The 23,023-nt window shown below is 42.7% G+C and overlaps 1 protein-coding gene across 5 annotated transcripts in view; it reads left to right on the plus strand.

Moving 5' to 3' along the window:
* The window catches only part of tbkbp1 (TBK1 binding protein 1), a 139,695-nt gene that overhangs the window by 107,306 nt on the left and 9,366 nt on the right, over positions 1 to 23,023 (plus strand). For all 5 annotated transcript variants that reach the window (XM_043674871.1, XM_043674869.1, XM_043674873.1 and 2 more), the window contains one exon: positions 17,548 to 17,666. In XM_043674871.1, coding sequence (XP_043530806.1) covers positions 17,548 to 17,666 — 119 coding nt within the window. The remainder of the gene's footprint in view (positions 1 to 17,547; positions 17,667 to 23,023) is intronic.

Below are 23,023 nucleotides of genomic sequence, written 5' to 3' on the forward strand. Positions count from 1 at the left end.
TTTAGTCCTTAAACTTTCAAATTTCTATTTTAAATCAGCGTGTTTGGCCATATTATGACATGTATCAAGGTGGGTAAGACTTGAACCAGACCCTCCTGGCCCAGAGGTAGGGACATTACAGCCAATCCACAAAACCTTTACCAGTCACTATAAAATTGCTGATCTGTATTTTAACTCCGTTGATCCAATTTGATTCTGATTTCTCACATCTTTGACTATGGGAAGGAATTTGTCAATCCAGTTTCAAACTTTCAAATTGACCCCAAGCTTCAACAGCTTCTTGGTCAGTGAAATTCCAGATGTCCATCACACTTATAGAGTCATAGAGATATGTAACATGGAAACAGACCCTTCGGTCCAACTCGTCCATGCCAACCAAATATTCTAATTAAATCTAGTCCCATTTGCCAGCACTTGGCCCATATCCCTCTAAACCCATCCCAATCAGACACCCATCCAGATGCCTTTTAAATGCTGTAATTGTACCAGGCTCCACCACTTCCTCTGGCAGCTCATTCCATACATGCACCACCCTCTGTGTGAAAAAGTTACTCCTTATGTCCCTTTTAAATCTTTCCCTCTCACCTTAAACCTATGCCCTCTAATTTTGTATTCCCCCATTCTGGGTAAAATATCTTGTCTATTCACCCTATTTATGCCCCTCATGATTTTTAAAATCTCTATAAGGTCACCTCTCAGCATCCGATACTCTAGTGAAAATAGCCTCCACCTATCCAGCCTCTCCCTATAGCTCAAACTCTCCAACCTTGGCAACATCCTTGTAAATCTTTTCTGAGCCCTTTCAAGTTTCAAGTTTCACAACATCCTTCCAATAGCAGGTGGACCAGAATTGCATGCAGTATTTCAGTAGTGGCCTAACCTAGTTATAAAGAAAGGCTGGGTAGGCTGGGACTTTTCTCACTGGAGTGTAAGAGGTTAAGAGGCAACCTTATAGAAGTATATAAAATAATGTGGGATATAAACAGAGTTAATGGTGGTTGCCTTTACCTAGGATGGGGAATTTCAAGACTCGGGGGCACATTTTTAAGGTGAGAGGAGAGACATTTAAAAAAGATACGAGGGACAAATATTTTATACAGAGGGTGGTTCGTGTGTGGAATGAACTTCCCGAGGAAGTGGTGGTTGTGGGTACAACTACAACGTTTAAAAGACATTAGGATAATTAATACATAATAGGAAAGATTTAGAGAGATGTGGGCCAGGAGCAATCAAATGGAACTAGTTTGGGATGATGTTCAACATGGACTGGTGGGACCAAAGTGTCTGTTTCCGAGCTGTATGACTCTATAATTTAGTGTATGGAATGAACTGCCAGAGGAAGTGGTGAATGCGAATACAGTTACACCGTTTAAAAGGTGTTTGGATAAGTACATGAATAGAGGAAAGGTTTGGACGCATACGGGCCAAGTGCAGGCAGATGGGACTAGTTTAGTTTGGGAACGTGGCCAGGGTGGACTGGTTGGATTGAAGGGTCTGTTTCTGTGCTGTATGTTTCTACAACTAAACCTTCTCAAGGAACAACATTTCCTGACAAACCCTCTGGAATCTATTAATAACAATATGAACGGCCCATCATAGAGTTGTTAACTGGAAAATTGATGTTCTATTAATGGTGGCAGCATTTGCAAATCAAAGGGCTGTAATATTTCAACGTCGCATGTTATTAGACATAGAATTGAAAACTCGATTAAAGATTATAATTCGCTCTTACAGTCAATGTAGAAAAAGTACAATTATGACCACAAGCATTTTGATTTAAATCAGTGGTAGTGGTGGTTGAGGGGCAGATTGGAACATCCCACTGACATGTTAGAGGAAACGACTGTAAATTTCCATTACTCGCCAATGTAGCCTATTGATCTCGTGTTTCAAAAATAGATTTTTTTCAGAAAAAACCAGCCTTGTCTTTCAGTAATGCAGGCACCTGGGCAAAATTAGTAAAAAGGAAAGTTGTGGGGTGGGGAAATATGTTTCATTCTTAACCGAGTACAATGAAGAAAGTTAAGTGTCTCTTAACAAGGCATCTGAAAGGTAAAAGAGTTGGTGTAGAAAACCACAGGCAGTTGGTTTGAATCTGTGGCTGCTCGTCAGTCCCTGATAATTTAGACCAGGGAAGGTTACAAATTATAGCATATATCTGACAATTGTGGCTGAATGACCTGTGCTCAGATAGATTGTGAATCTCAGCTGTGAATGAAATGCATTAAATATTATGATTATGGGATCCTTCCCTCTTACATTTATATCTTGTGACAAAAAATACTATGTGATTTGGAGACATTGCTCAAGTAAAACATTTCATGATGCCTCATTAGAAGAAAGACATGCATTTATATAGCGCCTCTAACAAATTACTGGCTATGTATTACAGCTACATTTGAAATATCATGTTGAAAGCCTATTTGCCCACAATAAATTCCAATAGATACCATACTGATGGATATGGACAAGATAGGCTGAAGAGCTTGTTTCCATGCTGTATGGCTTTGTGTGTTCATGACCTGATCTATTTTGAATGAGGAATAAATATTGCTCAGGATACTGGTGAAAAAGTCTTTTAAATAGTGACAGAGGGTCTCATGGACCTGCCTGAGAAGGCAAAGAGGCCTCACTTTTTTGTCTCATCCAAAAGATAGCATCTGTAACAATGCAGCACTCCCTCATTTTTGCACTGGAGTGCCAAGCCACAACGTTGTGTCCACATCCTGAAGTGGAAATTGAAAACTCGAACTTCTGACTCAGAATTGGTGGGGGGGGGGGGGGGGGGGATGTTGGTGAAAGGTAAAGTCAGCGTGTGTTTGTGATATCACGCTTTGCGTATTTTCATGAAAGTGCTTTGCGCCCAAAGGATTATGTTTAAAGTGTAATCACTGTTGGAATATATTAACGATTTCCGGTCTTTGTTACAAACCCGATTACAAACCCGAAAGAACTGCGGATGCTGGAAATCAGAAACAAAAACAAAGATTGCTGGAAAAGCTCAGCAGGTCTGGCAATGCCTGTGAAGAGAAATCAGAGTTAACGTTTTGGGTCCAGTGACCCTTCCTCAGAACTGATGGTAGCTAGAAAAATGTTGGTTTTTAATGAGGAAGATAGGATGGGTGGGGGAGATAAGAATTAACTGGTAGAAGGAGATAGAGCCCAAAGAGAGAGAAAAACAGTTGGGAATACAAAGAAGTGGATAATGATCAGGCTAAGAGGGTGAAGAGCTATTAATGGGGAATGTTATTGGTTAATAATGGTTGTGTGTAACAGCAGACCAGATGATAACAACAAGGCCTGATGTGTGGGGTTTGGGTCACGACATGGGAGAAGCTCAAGCCCGAAAGTTGTTGAACTCAATATTGAATCCGGAAGATTGTAGAGTTTCCAAGTGGAAAATGTGGTGCCATTCTTCTAGCTTGTGCTGAGCTTCACTGGAGCACTGCAGCAAGCATGAGACAGAGATGTTGGCCTGGGAATAGGGTGGGGTGTTGAAGTGACAGGCAACTGGAAGCTCAGGGTCTTTTTAGGTCGGTGTTCTATAAAGCGGTCACTCAGTCTACCCTTTGTTTCCCCAACGTAGAGGAGACATAGTGCAAAGGTTTTTCAGCCATTTTTCAAGACCGTTTCCAGCTGGATGACTTAGCATAGCTTTGCACAGTTTTCCTGAAGAGGTTATCACACTGATCCCAGACTCCTGTTCATAGGAATCCACCTAACCATATTCTTGCCTTACCTCACTGATGCTTCCTCACCTGACCACATGCCATTCTCATGTACAAAGCCATTGATTTCATGAGTGCATGTAGTGGAAGATCAGGATCAGGCACAGTTTTAACTCCCCTCCCCCCCCCCCACCGCCGCCCACAAATACTGAATTGATCTCTGTTGTGTACAGTTCTTACTGTAAATCCACTAAATCACTGCCTAAGTACTTCTAGTCATATTACAGCTTCGCTCACATAATGACATAGGGACCTTCATAGTCTTTATCCAAGGGTTGGGATGGTGGTTAACCTGTGGATTAATCCAACTATTTTAAGTGAATTCTGTTTGATTGACAGGCTCCTCATCAGGGAAGTTTCCACACCTTATAGCGGTCTGCTAAACTGCATTAAACTCACATATTTGCTCATTCTCACCTTTTGAAAAACAGCTTATGAACACACAGCAGATCTTATGGATGCTAAAGACCACGGTGACCACAGTGACTCAGTGGTTAGCACTGCTGCCTCACAGCGCCAGTGACCAGGTTCGACTCCATCCTCGGGCAACTGTCTGTGTGGAGTTTGCACATTCTCCCTGTGTCTGCATGTGTTTCCTCTGGGTGCTCCGGTTTCCTCCCACAATCCAATGATGTGCAGGTTAGATGACTTGGTTGTGTTAAATTGCCCATAGTGTTCAGGCATGTGCAGGTTACGTGCAGTAATCAGGGGTAAATATAAGATAAGAGGGTAGAGAATGCGTCTGGTTGGGTTACTCTTTGGAGGGTCAGTGTGGACTTGTTGGGCCAAAGGGCCTGTTTCCACACTGTACGGTTTTTGTATTTCCCCTATTATCCCCCAGGCACTCTGTGTAGTTACATATGGGACTTCCAATTTGCCTTCGTGAAGCTGGCTCTCGGTTAATGCTGTTAAATCCACTGGCAAGGAACAAATCCAGGTCCAATTATTGCTCATCCCATTTCTATTAAGAAGTAAATGGTGGTACACCTTCTCCCTAATGCTAGACCATTTCAGAGGACAGTTAACCATTAACTACAGACCAGACCAGATAAGGACAGCAAATTTTCTCTCTCATTTGTTCAAGGGATGTGGGCATTACTGGATAGGCCAATGTTGACCATTCTCCACATGCAGCAGTGAATCAACTCCATGACTATGAGAGTCACATGTAGGCCAGACCAGGTAAGGATTTCTTTCTCCAGTGAGCATAATTTTTGTGACGATTGGTTGCCATTATAAAGTCATAGAGTCAAAGAGATGTACAGCATGGAAACAGACCCTTCTGTCCAACCCATCCATGCCGACCAGATATCCCAACCCAATCTAGTCCCACCTGCCAGCACTCGGCCTATATCCCTCTAAACCCTTCCTATTCATATACCCATCTGGATGCCTTTTAAATGTTGCAATTGTACTAGCCTCCACCACTTCCTCTGGCAGCTCATTCCATACACGTACCACTCTGTGTGAAAATGTTGCCCCTTAGGTATCTTTGATATCTTTTCCCTCTCACCCTAAACCTATGCCCTCTAGTTCTGGCTTTTCCCTCTCACCCTAAACCTATGCCCTCTAGTTCTGGACTCCCCAACCCGAGGGAAAATACTTTGTCTATTTATCCTATCCATGCCCCTCATAATTTTGTAAATCTCTATAAGGCCACCCCTCAGCCTCCGACGCTCCAGGGAAAACAGCCCCAGTCTGTTCAGCCTCTCCCTATGGCTCAAATTCTCCAACCCTGGCAACATCCTTGTAATTCTTTTCTGAACCCTTTCAAGTTTCACTATCATCTTTCAGATAGGAAGGAGACCAGAATTGCATGCAATATTCCAACAGTGGCCTAACCAATGTCCTGTACAGCCGCAACATGACCTCCCAACTCCTGTACTCAATACTCTGACCAATAAAGGAAAGCATACCAAATGCCTTCTTCACTATCCTATCTACCTGCAACTCCACTTTCAAGGTGCTATGAACCTACACTCCAAGGTCTCTTTGTTCAGCAACACCCCTGAAGAGCTTACCATTAAGCGTATAAGTCCTGCTAAGATTTGCTTTCCCAAAATGCAGCACTTCGCATTTATCTGAATTAAACTCCATCTGGCACTTCTCAGCCCATTGGCCCCTATGATCAAGATCCTGTTGTAATCTGAGGTAACCTTCTTCACTGTCCACTACACCTCCAATTTTGGTGTCATCTACAAACTTACTAACTGTACCTCTTATGCTAGCAACCAAATCATTTATGTAAATGACAAAAAGTAGAGGACCCAGCACCGATCCTTGTGGCACTCCACTAGTCACAGGCCTCCAGTCTGAAAAACAACCCTCCACCACCACCCTCTGTCTTCTACCTTTGAGTCAGTTCTGTATCCAAATGACTAGTTCTCCCTGTATTCCATGTGATCCAACCTTGCTAACCAGTCTCCCATGGGGAACCTTGTCGAATGCCTTACTGAAGTCCACATAGATCACACCTACTGCGCTGCCCTCATCAATTCTCTTTGTTACTTCTTCAAAAAACTCAATCAAGTTTGTGAGACATGATTTCCCACGCACAAACCATGTTGACTATCCCTAATCAGTTCTTGCCTTACTAAATGCATGTACATCCTGCCCTCAGGACTCCCTCCAACAACTTGCCCACTACCGACGTCAGGCTCACCGGTCTATAGTTCCCTGGCTTGTCCTTACCAACCTTCTTAAACAGTGGCACCACGTTTGCCAACCTCCAGTCTTCCTGCACCTCACCTGTGACTATCGATGACACAAATAACACAGCAAGAGGCCCAGCCATCACCTCTCTAGCTTACCACAGAGTTCTAGGGTACACCTGATCAGGTCCTGGGGATTTATCCACTTTTATGCATTTCAAGACATCCAGCACTTCCTCCTCTGTAATATGGACATTTTTCAAGATTCACCATTTATTTCCCTACATTCTATATCTTGCATATCCTTTTCTACAGTAAATACTGATGCAAAATATTTGTTTAGTATCTCCCCCATTTTCTGCGGCTCCCCACAAAGGCCGCCTTGCTGATCTTTGAGGGGCCCTATTCTCTTCCCTGGTGCCCTTTTGTCCTTAATGTATTTGTAAAAACCCTTTGGATTCTCCTTAACTCTATTTGCCAAAGCTATCTCATGTCCCTTTTTTGCCCTCCTGATTTCCCTCTTAACTATACTCCTACTGCCTTTATACTCTTCTAAGGATTCACTCGATCTATCCTGTCTATACCTGACATATGCTTCCTTCTTTTTCTTAATCAAGCCCTCAATTTCCTCTACCTATACCTATCAGCCTTTCCTTTCACCCTAACAGGAATATACTTTCTCTGGACTCTCATCTCATTTCTGAAGGCTTCCCATTTTCCAGCCGTCCCTTTACCTGCAAACATCTGCCCCCAATCAGCTTTTGAACGTTCTTGCCTAATACCATCAAAATTGGCCTTTCTCCAATTTAGAGCTTCAACTTTTAGATCTGGTCTATCTTTTTCCATCACTATGTTAATTCTAATAGAATTATGGTCATTGGCCCCAAAGTGCTCCCCCACTGATACTTCAGTCACCTGCCCTGGCTTATTTCCCAAGAGTAGATCAAGTTTTGCACCTTCTCAAGTAAGTATATTCGCATACTGAATCAGAAAATTTTCTTATACACACTTAACAGATTCCTCTCCATCCAAACCCTTAACACTATGGCAGTCCCAGTCTATGTTTGGAAAGTTGAAATCCCCTACCATAACCAACCTATTATTCTTACAAATAACTGAGATCTCCTTACAAGTTTGTTTCTCAATTTCCCTCTGACTATTAGGGGGTCTATAATACAATCCCAATCAGGTGATCATCCCTTTCTTATTTCTCAGATTCACCCAAATAACTTCCCTGGATGTATTTCCAGGAATATCTTGCCTCAGTACAGTTGTAATGCTATCCCTTATCAAAAATGCCACTCTTCCTCCTCTCTTGCCTCCCTTCCTATTCTTCCTGTCGCGTTAGGCTGGCTGGTTACTCTAAATTCCTGTTGGAAACGAAGTTCACGATCTACCATGGTGGGAATTGTACCCATGCTCCTAGAACATTAGGCTGGTGTTCTGGATACTAATCCAGTCCTGTCTCTGTTAACTAAGTGAATTGATATTCCTCAATTGAAGTTATTGGTTCAGGCCTCTGGATTGCTAGGCCACGATGATACCAGTTTGCTACTGTGTTGATGAGAACTGGATAGATTAGATTATTTACAGATTAGATTAGACTACTTACAGTGTGGAAACAGGCCTTTCGGCCCAACAAGTCCACACTGCCCCGCCGAAGCGCAACCCACCCATACCCCTACATTTACCCCTTACCTAACACTACGGGCAATTTATCATGGCCAATGCACCTAACCTACACATCTTCGGTTTGTGGGAGGAAACCGGAGCACCCAGAGGAAACCCACGCAGACACGGGGAGAACGTGCAAACTCCACAAAGTCAGTCGCCTGAGGAGGGAATTGAACCCGGGTCTCTGGCACTGTGAGGCAGCAGTGCTAACCACTGTGCCACCGTGCCGCCCACTGCCACCGTGCCACCCACTGCCACCGTGCCGCCCACAAGGCCCACTGTGCCGCCCACGGTGGATATTGGGAGAAATGGTGTGCAACGATAATCAATTGCCTTAATCAAGAGAATATTTGAAGAGGAAAAAGTTAGGACTGTAGATACTGGAGATCAGAATCAAAGAGTGTGGTGCTGGAAAGCACAGCCAGTCAGGCAGCATCTGAGGAGCAGGAGAATCGATGTTTCAGGTATAAGCCCTTCATCAGGAAGGGCGATTTGAAGAATAATATTAAAGCCATCAACATTTTAAACAGCATGTCATAGTAGCATATCACTTCAAATTACTTGTTCTTAAATTACTTTTCAATAACTTGGGTTTTCACATTTCTTTGTATGGTTTCTTGACTCAGTTCAAAAACCTTTGATATTTCAAGGCCAATTATACAAGTTTGAACTCATAACTGAACTGGCACTGCACTGTAGTGTTAATATACTGCCTTTTGCTGAACTGCAGTCCTCTCTGTAGCTCACGTGCACCTTAAATATTCCCAAAAGGCAGCATTTTTTCATGATCCCGCACAACTTTTCACTTTCGGTGACTGCAGCAAAAGTCCATCTCGCCACTCACCTTAATCATTTTTGTTTCTGAGATCTTGCTGTGTGCAAAATGACCACAACCTTTAGCTTCATAACCACTGCTGTTCAAAAGTACATAATTATATGTGACTCGGTGTCACCTCTTCTCTTTTGTATTAACAAAGCCCCACTCTGGTGGTCTGAGTGCAACATCTCACTCAACACTCCATTGGAGCGATTGAATGGCGGGTAATGAGGAGAGCTGTATATTTGCTGATGTTAATTAAAGTTCTGTCTGGTCTCTCAGTGGATGGTAAAGGTTCCTTGGCACCAGTTAGAAGGGCAAGGGCACTCTCTGCAGTGCCCTGCACAACATTTATCTCTCAACCAACATGACTGAAGCAGGTTAATTTTTCCAATTACTGTGTGTGGGAGCTTACTGTGCACAAAATGGCTGCTTCATTTTCCTACATTGTAGAGGTGGCAATATTTCAGAACTATTCCATTGGTAGCAAAGCTTTCTGAGAAGGTGCGATAGGAACACAAATTCTTTATTTCAAAGCGTTTGGCAAACATGTCAGAGCTGTTTGCCAAAATACTCAACACATTGAAAGAGTTGGCATCAAAACATTTCATTACAGCGTTGAAATTACCAACACGGACGCTCTTGTACGAACATTTAACATGTCTGACACCAAATCCCCGTCTGTGCAATTCTGGCGCAGGCTCTAACATTTGAAGCTACCTTAAAATAGCGAGCGGGTGATAAATGATCACCCAGGTGCTTTGCCTGCAATTTCTAACCCTACATCAGAAAAAAAATGGAAATTACTACCAGTGATACAAACAGATATCCCTCTCATAACAATTGCCTCTGTTATTTAGATTAGAGATGTCAACTCATTTATCTTAGTTTATTAATTCATTAAATCAGTTGAGACAAATCTGAGCATATTAAACATTTACATGATAGCCTCATTACTTCCATTACCCACCATTTGTCCACCAGAGGAATTAGAACATTGAATAGATAAAACTTTCTGACAAGGACATTTGCATAATCCCCACAAAATTTCTTTATCAATTTGGTGTGATTAAACATTTTATAGGCAGGTTCAACTGAGGCATCCACAAGGGCACTGGATGATTATTTAAACAGAAACTATGTGCAGAATTGTGGGGGAAAAGGCAGGAAACTGCCATTAGGTTAAAGTGTGCAGAATGATGGGCTGAATGGCCTCGGTCTGCACCGTAACCATTCTGTGATTCTGAAATTCTAAGTTAATACGTTACCTGGTTTTATTATAATAACTTTTCATTATTATTGGAAATGACAGTGACAGAGATCAAAAAAAAAGAGACTGCAGTTGAAATAAAAATAATCTGTGGGCTGTTTGCTTGGTGAGTCAGCTGAACAAATGTCACCTGCTCCACCTTATTGGTAGCAGAATAGGAAATGGATTCAAATTTCTTATAAACTTCCCCACACATTTTTATATTTTTTTCTTTAGTTTCCTCTTCCTACCCTGATTGGGTATGTTTCCATTTCATTTTAATTTTCTTTTAAGAGGGGATTGGCACCCTGGGATGTGCAAGTATTTCCCTCAAGAAAGTGTGTTGCCTTTTTGAAACCCTGCAGTCCATCTGGTACATGTACATCTGAAACCCATTTTTCTGTTGTGAATTTATGTAACTGAGTTGCTGGTCAGACAAGGGTCAGCCACATGGCTGTGAGTCAGATATAAGCCAGAGCAGATAAGGACAGAAATGAACCAAATTTTTTTTTATATAAAGCAGTCAATGATAGGTTTCATGGTTGCAGTCACTGAGTTTAGCTTCAAATTGCAGATTTATTAATTAGTTTGGTTTAATTTGCTGCTACTGGATTGAACCTGTATCCACAGACCATTAATCTGGGGTTCTAAGGGGTTCTTATGAAGTAGTGGTAGTGTCCCTGTCTCTGAGTCTAGAGTTCAGGTCCAATCTGTTCCAGAGATATGTAATAAGAGATTGATTAGAAAAATATCCTAGACTGGGTTTCTGGTTTACCAGACCAGTGACCAGTGTATTTGACATTGACACAATATGAGTTTCCACCCTATCTACCAGTTTCCATTAGATGGCCATTCAGCCCATCAAGACTGCTCCACCATTCATTGAGATCATGACTAAGCTGATAATTCTCAACTTTACTTTCCTGCCTCTTCACCATAACTACTTGATTACTGATTTAAAAAATCTGTCTATCTTAGCTTTGAATGCACTTAATGACCCAACCTCTACAATCCTCTGTGAAATCTGATTCTACAGATTTGCTCCCCTCTGAGAGACGAAATTGCACCTCACCTGTCTTTATCCCTTATTATGACATTGAGCTGTCTTGTACTATTCCACCGCAGAAGGGGAAACAATCTCTCCACACCGACCATATCGTGTCCCTTAAGAATATTATATGTTTCAATAAGGTCACCTCTCATTCTTTGAAACTCCAATGAGTACAAACCTAACCTTTTCAATCTCTCCTTATAAGAAAATTCCTCCATCCCTGTGATTGACTAGGGAACCTTCTCTTTTATGCCTCCAGTGCCAGTTTATGTTTCCTTATATAAGGGGACCAAAACAGTGCACACATTCTAATTGTGGTCTGACTAATGTCTTGTATAGTTTTAGCAAGATTTTGCTATTTTTATACTCCATTGCCTTTGAATAAAAAGACCAGCATTTCAATTGCCTTCCCTATTACCTGTTGAACTTCCACACTAGTTTTTTGAAGACCTGCAAATTCCACTGTACTGCAACTTTTTGCAGTCTTTCACCATTAAAGTAATATTCAGCATCTCTACTGGTCCTGCCAAAGTATATAACCTAACGTGTTCTGATATTATATTCCATCTGCTGAGTTTTGTCCACTCAACCTGTCTATAGTGGGGAGGTCATGTTACGGCTGTACAGGTCACTGGTAGGCCACCTTTGGAATATTGTGTGCAATTCTGGACTCCCTCCTAATATGACACTTGAAAGGGTTCAGATTTACAAGGATGTTGCCAGGTTGGAGGATTTGAGCTATAGGAAGAGGTTGAATAGGCTGTGGTTCTTTTCCCTGGAGTATCGAAGACTGAGGGGTGCCCTTATAGAGGTTTATAAAATCATGGATAGGATAAATAGACAAGATCTTTTCCTGGGGTGAGGAACTCCATAATTATAGGGCATAGATTTAGGGTGAGAGGGGAAAAATTTAAAAGAGTCCTAAAGGGCAACTTTTTCATGCAGAGAGTGGTGCGTGTATACAATGAGCTGCCAGAGGAAGTGGTGGAGGCTGGTACAATTATAACATTTAAAAGCATCTGGATGGGTATATGAGTAGGAAGAGTTTAGTGGGATATGGGCCAAGTACTGGCAAATGGGACTAGATTGGGTTGGGATATCTGGTCAGCATGGATGAGTTGGACCAAAGGGTCAATTTCCATGCTATACATCTCTATGACTCTATGACTGTATATCTCTCTGTAGACTCAACACTACTTGCCTCTATTCCATTTTAGTGTCATCTGCAAGCTTGGCACTAATACATTCACTTTGTCATGCACGTCATTAATATACTGCAAATAAATGGGTGGCACAGTGGCTCAGTGGTTAGTACGGCTGCCTCACAGCGCCAGGGTCCCAGGTTTGACTGCAGCCTCGGGCGACTGTCTATGCGGAGTTTGCACCTTCTCCCCTCAGAATGTCGATTCTCCTGCTCCTCAATTATGGCCTGACCGACTGTGTTTTCTAGCTCCACACTCTAGACCCATTCTCCCCGTGTTTTCACAGGTTTCCTTCCACTGTCCAAAAATGTGCAGGTTAGATTGACTGGCTATGCTAAGTTGCTCATAGTGTCCAGGGGTGTGCAGGCTAGGTGAAAATGCAGGGTGTCAGGGTAAGGGTATGGGGGTGGGTCTGGGTGGGCTGCTCTTCAGAGGGTCGCATGGGCTTGATGGGCTGAATGGCCTGCTTCTGTACTGTAGGGATTCTATGATTCTCTGAATTGTGGCCCCAGCTGTAATTCCTGTGGCATTCCACTAGTTATGGAGTGTACTCAAACCATCGACCAAATGATCATAGGCTGTGGGAGTAGAAAAAGGCCTTTTAGCTCATTGAAAATGCCATTCAATGAGATCATGCCTGGTCTGAAAACCTTCAACTCCACTTAAACTTCAATCTCTTGACAGGAGGATGTCACAGCGGAGTTTAAATCACTTGTTCCTCCCACGTACCAAGGTAATTTCACGAAGGAGGGAATGGGTTCAAATCCTGCTACAACAATTCAATGCAATTAATAAAAATCTAGAATTGAAAACTAGCCTCAGTAACGGTGACTGTAAAACCACCATCAATTGGCAGAAAAATCCATCTGCTTTGCTGTTATCCTTTACGGAAGAAAATGTGCCATGGTTTACATCTGCCTTCAGACTCAGAGGTGCGGTTGATTCCTAATTGCTTTCAGAAATACTCCAGCAAACCACTCAGCTCAAGTGAAATTAGGGATGGGCAACAAGTGCTGGCTTTGCCATGCCATGCAAAAATAAAGAAAGAAAGATCTCCCAGATGAAGTCACTCAATGACAGTCCAGAACGGAAATGCTGTTTCGTGTTCACCTCCCACTCAGGGTTCCACTGATGTTTTGTAGCACTCCCTCCAGTAATCTGAGATAATGTAGCACAGGCTTCTGACTGAAGTTGTGAAATTCTGGCACCTTATTATTGAAGTACAAGTCTTTACCAAAATGGTGACCCTTCTGCCTTTTGAGTTGGATGGTTATGGTTTTGTACTCCAGGCATTGCTCCAACATCTAGGCTGTTACTACCAGTCCAGTAAGAAGGGAGAGCTGCACAGTCAGATGGCATGTTCAACTGAAGGCTCCGTCTGCCCTCTCAGGTAGGCGTAAAAGATCTCCTGACATTACTTCAAAAAGTGCAGGTTAGTTCTCCCTTGTATCCCGGCTGACATTTATCCCTCAACCAATGTCACCAAAACAGATTATCTGTTTGTTATCAGGTTTGTGGGACTTGCTATTCGCACGTTGATCGCTATGTTTCCTGAAGTGTGACCATGACCGCATTTCAAAAGTGCTTCATTGGTTATAAAATGCTTTGGGACATTGTGAGGTCATGAAAGGTGTTACACAGATGAATATTCTTTATTGACGAAGTAATTACATTTTATTGACAAAGTTCCACTACTTTTATCAGAGCAGCATTATCAGATGTGAGGCTGAACCTTGGTATTTTTTGGCTATCAGTTTCACCAAATACAGTTGCCTCCTCCTTCATAATTTTCATCACCCTTGCCCCCCCCCCCCCCCCCCCCCCCCCCCCCCCCCCCCCCCCATAGAATGATTCCTGAATCTTTTTCACACGGCAGCAACCCCCTGCCCTTGACCAATCAACTCCCCCTACCCAACCACCCATTCGCATAGTTTCTCTGGATGGATCCAATGGACTGATCCTGACCAACCCTTTGGGTGATCCAACCAGACAGCCCTGGTTGAGAATTGACCTGATGCCTGAGTGATGGCTACCCCCGCCACTCCCTGGACTGTCCGCTATGGTTCCACTAGACTGCCCTTGCCCCATTCCCTGGACTGCAGAGGTGCAGCCCATGATTGGATTTATGGCCGTGGCTAAACCTCGGGACTCTTATCAGAGGCTGCTCATGACTAGCGGAATGACTGTGAGTGCACCCGTGGATATCAGTGGGGGCTACTCCCCTAAGACATTGAGATATGTCTGCCCCGAGTGCATGTGCTATTGGTCCATAGGACAGGTGTGAGGTTGGCATGCATCAAGATATATACCCGCTAAACTGAGGCCTGCAAAGCTGCCTGTTTGTGTGGGTGTGCTAATTGGCACAGTGTGGCGTGGCAAGGCTGAGCAAGGCTGTGAGCATGCAAGTCAGATCCAAATTAGGCAAATGTTACGAGCAAGGAAGGTGCCCTGAGATGCAACTTGGTCCAATCTGTGATCTGGGTGTCTGACCTGACACACAAAGTTCTTGCAGCAGGCTTTCAGTGTCAGTTGTGGATTCACCCTATATTGTAGTTTGCTGCTTCCTAAGCCTCCTGCAAGTGGATCACAAAGGTGCCATGTGATTCTTAAGGGTTTGGCAATTTATCAGATGCTAATCTCTATGGATGAGAGTTATGTATAGTTGGTGCCCACGATTGTGTCTGGGATGTTGTTGCATGGACCAAAATGAGGCTCCTCTCAGGGTAAGCTTTACCCGCTCTGACATCCACATGGAGAATTCTCAGCGACTAGTTTGCTTGTAGCAGGTGCAAGGAAAGGCAGCTGCATATTAATAAGACAAAATTTGCAGTTAATGAGGTCATTTTTCATTGACGATATGTCAATTCCCAGCATGAATTTTGCCTTAGCACCTGGAATTTAGTTTAAAAATGCAGCAATTGCTCCCAAAATTTAGATGGTTGGAGTTGTTGTGCAATTTTTTGATTTTTGTTTTATTCATTCACAGGATGTGGGCACCATTGCTAAACCAGTATTTATTACCCATTCACATTGCCCAGAGGGCAGTTAAGAGTCAACTACATTACTGTGGGTTTGGTATCACACGTAGGTCAGACTGTATGAAGATGGCAGATTTCCTTCCCTACAGGGCAATTCTGCCATATTTCTCCCCATAACCCAGTTTTATTACTGCTTGTGTAACTATTTGTCTCAGTGATGCCGAACATACTGGATCCAATCACTGCTTTGTTTCTGCAGAGGCAGGACTTGCTGAAAAGTTCTGCGAAGCAAAATTTGCATGTTTCCACCTGAGGATTTCTACAAATTAGGCTCCAGTAGGAAAACTGTTAAATATCTTTGAGACAAAAAGCAAAATTGAAATCTGAAATAAAAATGGAAGTGCTGGAAATACTCACTGAACCTGACAATGTCTGTAGAAAGAGAGAGACAGGTCTAATATTTTTGCATCAAAATGTTTTCATCCAAACTGAAGGGAGAGAAATGAGATGGGTTTTGATGTGGTTTTTGAGTGCAGCATCACTGTCAGTATGTTATGGTCTGTGTGTTCTCTATATGTTCATCCTTGTAGCATAAACCACAAATACTGGTTGTTATTGAGATAGATATCTTGAAGTTTATTAACTAATTACACAGTTGAAATCTCATACACAGTCTAGGTTTGATACTTACTGACTATGTATTAAAAGGTGCAGCAGATGCAAACAGGTTACTTTTATACTGCTGTGACATTGGACAAAAACATGGTTTGAAAAGGTTTAGAAGGATATGGGCCAAATGTAGGCAAATACATTTTTTTCCCTTATTCTTAAATTATTCAAAATGGTGTTGAATCGTGGTGATAAATAAAAGCTTTTCACTGTATTGTATTCTTACTGTAAAATACATGTGACAATAAAATCATTCATTCATTCAACGGGACTTATATAGTTTTGGAAAACTGGTTGGCATGGCTGAGTTAGGCTGAAGGGCCTGTTTCCATGCTGTATGGCTCTGATTGTACATGATCGGAGGTGAATTAGATATTTTTATACTGAATATCACATGATTAAACTGTTTTAAGGATATGCTGTCTGTCTGGTCTAGGATCTATGCTATAATACATAAGGTTATATGCTGTTGAAAGGGGAAGAGGGATAAAAAGAAGGATCTAGAATAAGGCAGAAAGTGGGAGACATCAAAAAACAAACATGTCATGAAACAAAAGACCTCAGAAGAGAGAGCTAAAGAAACACAGATTGTGTGGAAATAGCAAAGCAGAATTTTGTCTAAAACTGTACAAATAAGGCTTTCAGAATCTACCAGCCTTTCTGCAGACAGCAGTCAAGACTGACAGGTAGTTTTCATCAGTCTCATTCCCATTTGCTGACTCTTTAACTGATTAAATGGCAGCCACTTTATCTGAGCATATTTATTCGCAATTCTCTTTCCTTTCCCTAAATCATTAGCTCTTTGACGTTGAGGGAAAGACTTCCATTCATATAGAATCTTTCATGGGCACTGGACATCCCAAAGCTTGTTGCTGCCAATGAAATACTTTTGAAGTTTAATGATGGTTATAATATCAGAAGGCAATTGGTTTAGCTCAGTTGGCTGGGTTATTGGTTTACAGAGCAGTGTGATGCCAGAAACATGGGTTCAATTCCCATCATTGGTTTGAGGTTACCATGAAGGACTCTCCTTCTCAACCTCTTCCCTCACCTGAGGTCTGGTGGCCCTCAGGTTAAATCATCACCAATTGCTTCTCTCTAATGAGGGAAGTCCCTATGGTCTGGTAAGATTATGGCGACACAACAACAATATAGGAAACTTGATGGTTAATTTACACTCGGTGCAGTCCCAATAGCGGCAATGCAATAATAATCAGATATTCTGGGTTTGTGGAGTTGCTTATCAGGTACATATCAGCCAGGGGAGCTCCCTCATTCTTCTTGTGGAAGGTACCATAGGATCTTTTGCAGCCAAGGTCTTGTTACATGTTTCATCCAGAACTCAGCATCTCTGAGATGACAGCACTCCATCAATAAGTCTGTCTTAACCATTGCACTTAAGTCCTGGAATGAGTCTTGAACTCCCAACTTTCCTGATTCATTAATAACTAACTGAGCCTTAACTGCAACACAGGCCTAGTCTGATCCTCAACTGACCATCACCTGACTTTTCTTCAATTTCTTTCAGGGAAAATCTGGTTCTGGCGTACACTGAGTTGGCCCAAGAACTCTGCCAGTTACGGAGTCTGACTGAGGCTCAGACTGAGATCCTGAGGAGGCTGTCTGAGGAACAACTGACTAATAACGGTGAATAGCAAATGTGCATATGGGGGAGTCACAGAAATCGATCTGCTCTGAGCTACCATTCCTCACATAATCACTAGCTAGGAACCATTTATTGCTTTAACATGCGTTCTTCATGCCAGTGGTCTCCAACACCTATAAACTGATTCTCATTGTGTCATAAGGATCACTCAGAATCTAACCAAACAAACTTCATCCTGCAATCATAACAGTGCAAGAATAGGGGGTAGAGGTGAGGGAGAAATTTCAGTTCAAACAAGTCTTTCAAATGGGAATTAGTGTGTTATCTGCAAAGGAGGGATGTGTGGGGTTACAGAGAGAAGGCGGGAGGAGTGGCATGATGTCAATTGCTCATGTGGAGAACTGATGTGGACATTATGGGCTGAATAGCCTCTTTCTGACACCCTCTCTTCCCTCCCACAACAGTGAAAGAGTTCCCCTCGTCCTCCTCTACCATCCCACCAGCATCCACATCCAGAGGAATATTAGTTGCCATTTCCAACACATCCAGTGAGATGCCAACATCAGACACATACTTCCCTGCCCTCCCTCCTTTGTCAACCTTCCACAAGGATGTTTTCCTCTGGAACAACCTGGTCCACACCTCCCTCTATCCCAACGCTTCCCCACAGCCTCATGGCACCTTCCACAGTAATCCAGAAGGTTTAAATACCTTCCCCCCCACTTACTTCCTCCCTCCTCAGTATCCAAGGGCACAAACGTACCTTCCCGATGAAACAATGCTTTACCTGAACTTCCCACAACTTAGTCAACTGCATTCGCTGCTCACAATGTCACCTCCAATACACTGGGGAGATGAGGTGCAGACTAGGTGACTGCTTCGCAGAACACCTACATTTTGTGCACAAAAATGACCCTGCACTTCCAGATGCTTGCCATTTCAACATACCATTGCATTCCCAGGCCAACATATGTTCGGGCTTGCTTCAGTGCAGCTCAGCAAGGGCTGGAAGAACAGCATCTCATTTTCTGCATGGGATCCTTACACCTTCTGGACGTACTGTTTAGTTGGATAATCTTAGGGCTTGAGTACCTTTCCCCAAGCTTTCCCTGCCCTTACACAACAGGCCTTATCGTCTACTATCATCTACTATCACACACTACCCATTGGTAATCACTAATAATCACCATTAACACTATTCCTTCCCCCAGACTGACCTTTACCCAGCCCTTTGTCTGTCCAACTATTTTTCTCTCTCAAAACCAAAAAACAGAAAATGCTGGAAAAGCTCAACAGGTTTGGCAGCATTTGTGGAGAAAAATCAGAGTTAATGTTTCAGGTTGAGTGACCCTTCCTCAGAACTGTTATGAGAAAGGGTTGAAAGTGTGTTGCTGGAAAAGCACAGCAGGTCATGCGGTGTGCTCCTCAGATGCTGCCTGACCAGCTGTGCCTTTCTGGCAACACACTCTCAATTCTGAGCTGCAGTATCTGCAGACCTCACTGTCTCCCTGTTCTGAGGAAGGGTCAGTCGACCCGCAACGTTAACTCTGATTTCTATTCACCAATGCTGCCAGACCTGCTGAGCCTTTCTAGCAGTTTCTGTGTTTGGTCCAGTGCTGTAATTCTGTCCCAAACAGTGCTGTGGCTCTACCCGCGCCACACATCGCTCACCAGCAACTTCGCAAGACAATCAGGGCTGGACAACAAATGGCAACTGAGCCAACGACACCAACATTCCCTTGGCAGTGCAATGGAATGGCAACTTAGGTTCACAGACTCAAAGAACTGTTATGGAACAGAAGAAGGCCATTTGGCCCATCATGCCAGCTTTCACTCTATAAATGAGTATCATTTCCCAGTGCTGATTCTCTGCTATTTCCCCTTACCCTTGCATGCTATTTCTATACAAATAATCATCCAATGACCTCTTGAATGCTCAATTAAATCTGCCTCCCCCACCCTTCCAGGCAGTGCATTCCATACCCTACCCACTCACTGAGTGGGTACAAGTTTTCTTGTATCATCTGTTATGGACCAGACCAGACCCTCTCAAAACATTTCAAGAAATTAGCCTGGACCCTAACCTTGCTAGTTGTTTTACGCAGGTGGAAAGTCAATACTCCCGGAGTGATGTAACTGGGCTAACCACTTAGTTTTAAGCAAAACAAAATTTATTTGCAAGATTACCGAATGAAACACAAACAAAAGAGAACAGAATATAGAATAACTGAGCCTTTCGCAAAACCTAACAGATTATCCCGTCTAAATGATGCTGTTCCAAATTCCTGCAACAATCTCCATAAACACTTCTAGGCGTAAAAAGGTAAAATCAAACATTGGGTCTCACAGGAGTGGGAGGGATGGCAGAGGGATTCAGCATGGAACACCTTCCTCCATGGAGTTGTTTCTTGGATCAGCAGTCTCAAACTGACCGACTGCTTTCAGTGAACAGCCAGACTGCTTAAAAAAAAATCAAATCAAGTCCAAACAGAGAAAAGTTGAGTTGGGAGAATTGGTCACTCCCCTTTCATTGCACAAGTGCTTTTTTTTCTTAAACTTGAAAGCCTTTTTCTGAGGCAGTATCTGCTAGCGATAATCAAATTAGCCCTGAAACCCTTCAAACCTAGACTTTTCGGAATTGCTGCTTTTACAACCTCTCTGAAAAAATGCCAAGGACAACATAACCTTGTTAAAAAGAAGCATCATCCCACATCCTTGCTTCTTTTGCACATAGTTGAAATCAATGCCCTATTGTTCTTTTTGCTTTTACCAGCAGGAACAGCATTTCCCTATCTACTCTATCCAGCCTGCTCATGACTTTGAAAACCATCATCAACTTCCTGTTAGCCTTTTCTTTTCCAAGGACATTGTCCCACCTTCTTCAATCTATTCCCATAACAGGACTTTCTCTTCCCTGGAACCATTCTTATAAATCACTTCAGACTCTCGCCACCGTGCTCACATCTTCCCTATAGTATCACGCCCACAACTGCACACAGTACTCCAGCTGAGGTCTAACAAGTTGTATGCAAATTCAATATCACCTCCTTACTCTATGCCCTATTGGAAAAGCTATGAATAGACTGTATATTTTAATAACTGCTCTCTCCACTTGTCCTGCCACTTTCAGTGGTCTGTGCATATGTGCTCCTCTACACCTGCACCATCTTTAGAATTGTATCCCCTATTTTATATTTTCCTTTAACATTCTTCATACCAAAGTGCAACGCCTCATATTTCTCTGCATCAAACTTCATCTACAACCTACCCATACACTCCAACAGCTTGTCTATGTTCTTTTGAAGTTCCACACTGTCATCTTCAGAGTTTACAATGCTTCCAAGTTTCATGCAGACTTTGATATTAGCCCCTGTACACCAAGATTCAGATCATTAATACATATCAGGAAAAGCAAGGGTCGTGGTACTGACTAGATTATATGACAAAGTCCCTGCACTGTCCATTGAATCTGCATGTCAGACACAAAAGACTTTACCACTGGGACACTCTGTATATTTGGGGAAGAGATAGATAACTTATGACATACACTCAAATGTTCCACCAAAATGTGTCCTCAAAATATACTTTAAATATCTCCTTGTTGGGGACGATTTTGTCTCTGGGTAGGATGGTGTTTGCTGAAGATAAGGTGAAGGCGAGAGCTGTGACCTTCCACAGCACAGGGTGTGGGAGATATTAGCTCTCAAGCTTCATTTGCATGGGGCTTCTCACCTCCTGCTCGAAAATGGCCAAATCCATTAAGTGCACAATGTGTAGGTGCTGGGGGTTGATGGGGGATGCTGGAGGTTGGCTAAGGAATCTTCGAGATTGATTTGAGCCAACAAAGTGGATTGAGTAAGGGATGTGCAATAGAAGCTAGGAGGGATTAGGACAAAAGCTTATGGCAAGGGGAAACCCAAGGTTTACTGATATGAGGAAAAATTAGAGAGATCGGGTTTATTCTCCTTAGAGCAGGAACAGTTAAGAGGTGTCCTTATTGAGATGTTCAAAATTATGAGCAATTTTGACAGGGTAAAGAAGGGTTTGTCAGTTAGTATGTCAGTCACAAGAGGTCACAATTTCAAGATTTCAGCAAGAGAGCTAGGAGCGAGATGAGGAGAAATGTCTTTATTCAGAGTTGTTAAGATTTGGAATGCACTGTCTGGGAGAGTGATGGAGGAAGATTCTATAGGAGGCTTCACAAGAGAGCTGGATACCTCCTTGAAAGTGTTATTGTCCTGGGTTAAGGAGATAGGGCCGGAGAATGGGACTAGCTGGCTAGCTTTTTCAGGAGCTGGTACAGACATGATGGGTTGAATGGCCTCCTTCTGTATTGTAAAATTCTATGATCCTTTGACATGATGAATAATTCCCATTTGGCATGGCTCCACAGGGGAATTCCAAGTGAGTTTTATTTTACTAGACCACCTCTGGTCTATGATGGAGCTTTGGTCTGGTGGGGGAAAATGATCATTGTTGTGCTCCTCCATTTAACCAAATGTAGCTGTCAGGTCCAGACGATAGCATCAAAGCCTGAAATGCCTATTAACCAAAGGACCCCCTTGCTGTTTCTGATGGGCATCCTTGCTGCCTTCAATTTAAAATTGTAATCAGCTGCAGCAATGTGGGAGACAAAATGGGGAGAAAGGCCCATGTTTTATTTTAACTGACTCCTCCACCCAATTTCCGCCAGCGGTTAAAAGTTCCCCTTTGTCACATGGTTCAAGTCTGAGTTTAAACATACTTGCTTTGGTTCAGTGGGAGACCCAGCACTTCTGATGGGTCATGGACCCATTCCAGAGACTTGGAGAGATATTGGGAACCTGGTGATGAAGCACCAGTCTTGTAATTGCAGAACCCCAGGTTAGTTCTGTGAGGAATAGTGGTACACATCCCACCTTGGCATCCATTGGAATTTCAATTCAACTTGTAATTCTGAGAATTGAAAGCTGATTTCAATAATGGTGACCATGAAATGATCATTGATTGTTACCCAAAAATATATTTGGATCATGAATGTCTCTTAGGGAGGTAAATCTGGCCTGGCCTACACATGGCTCTGTATCCACAGTAATGTGGTTGACTCTTAAACTCTCTTGTCCAACGGAATAAGTGATTTAGTTCAAAGGATTGGGCAACAGATCATCCTTGCTGATGATGCTTGCATCCTATGACAATATAAATCCTGAAAATCAATGGTTTGTTGATTCTCTTTGCTGGTTATTGAATCTTGCTGTACATCTTAAGGTTTGCCACACTTGTCTTCCCTTGCAACGGTACAAAACTACATCATGGGAGGGCTTTGGGTCATTCTGAGATTGTGCAAAGATGCTTTACAAAAGCAAGTTCTCTCTAGGGGACATTGCATCTTAAAATCTGTTGTCTTGCTTTATTTCTC

This window comes from Chiloscyllium plagiosum, chromosome 33 (genome assembly GCF_004010195.1).
Source record: "Chiloscyllium plagiosum isolate BGI_BamShark_2017 chromosome 33, ASM401019v2, whole genome shotgun sequence".
Lineage (NCBI taxonomy): Eukaryota > Metazoa > Chordata > Chondrichthyes > Orectolobiformes > Hemiscylliidae > Chiloscyllium > Chiloscyllium plagiosum.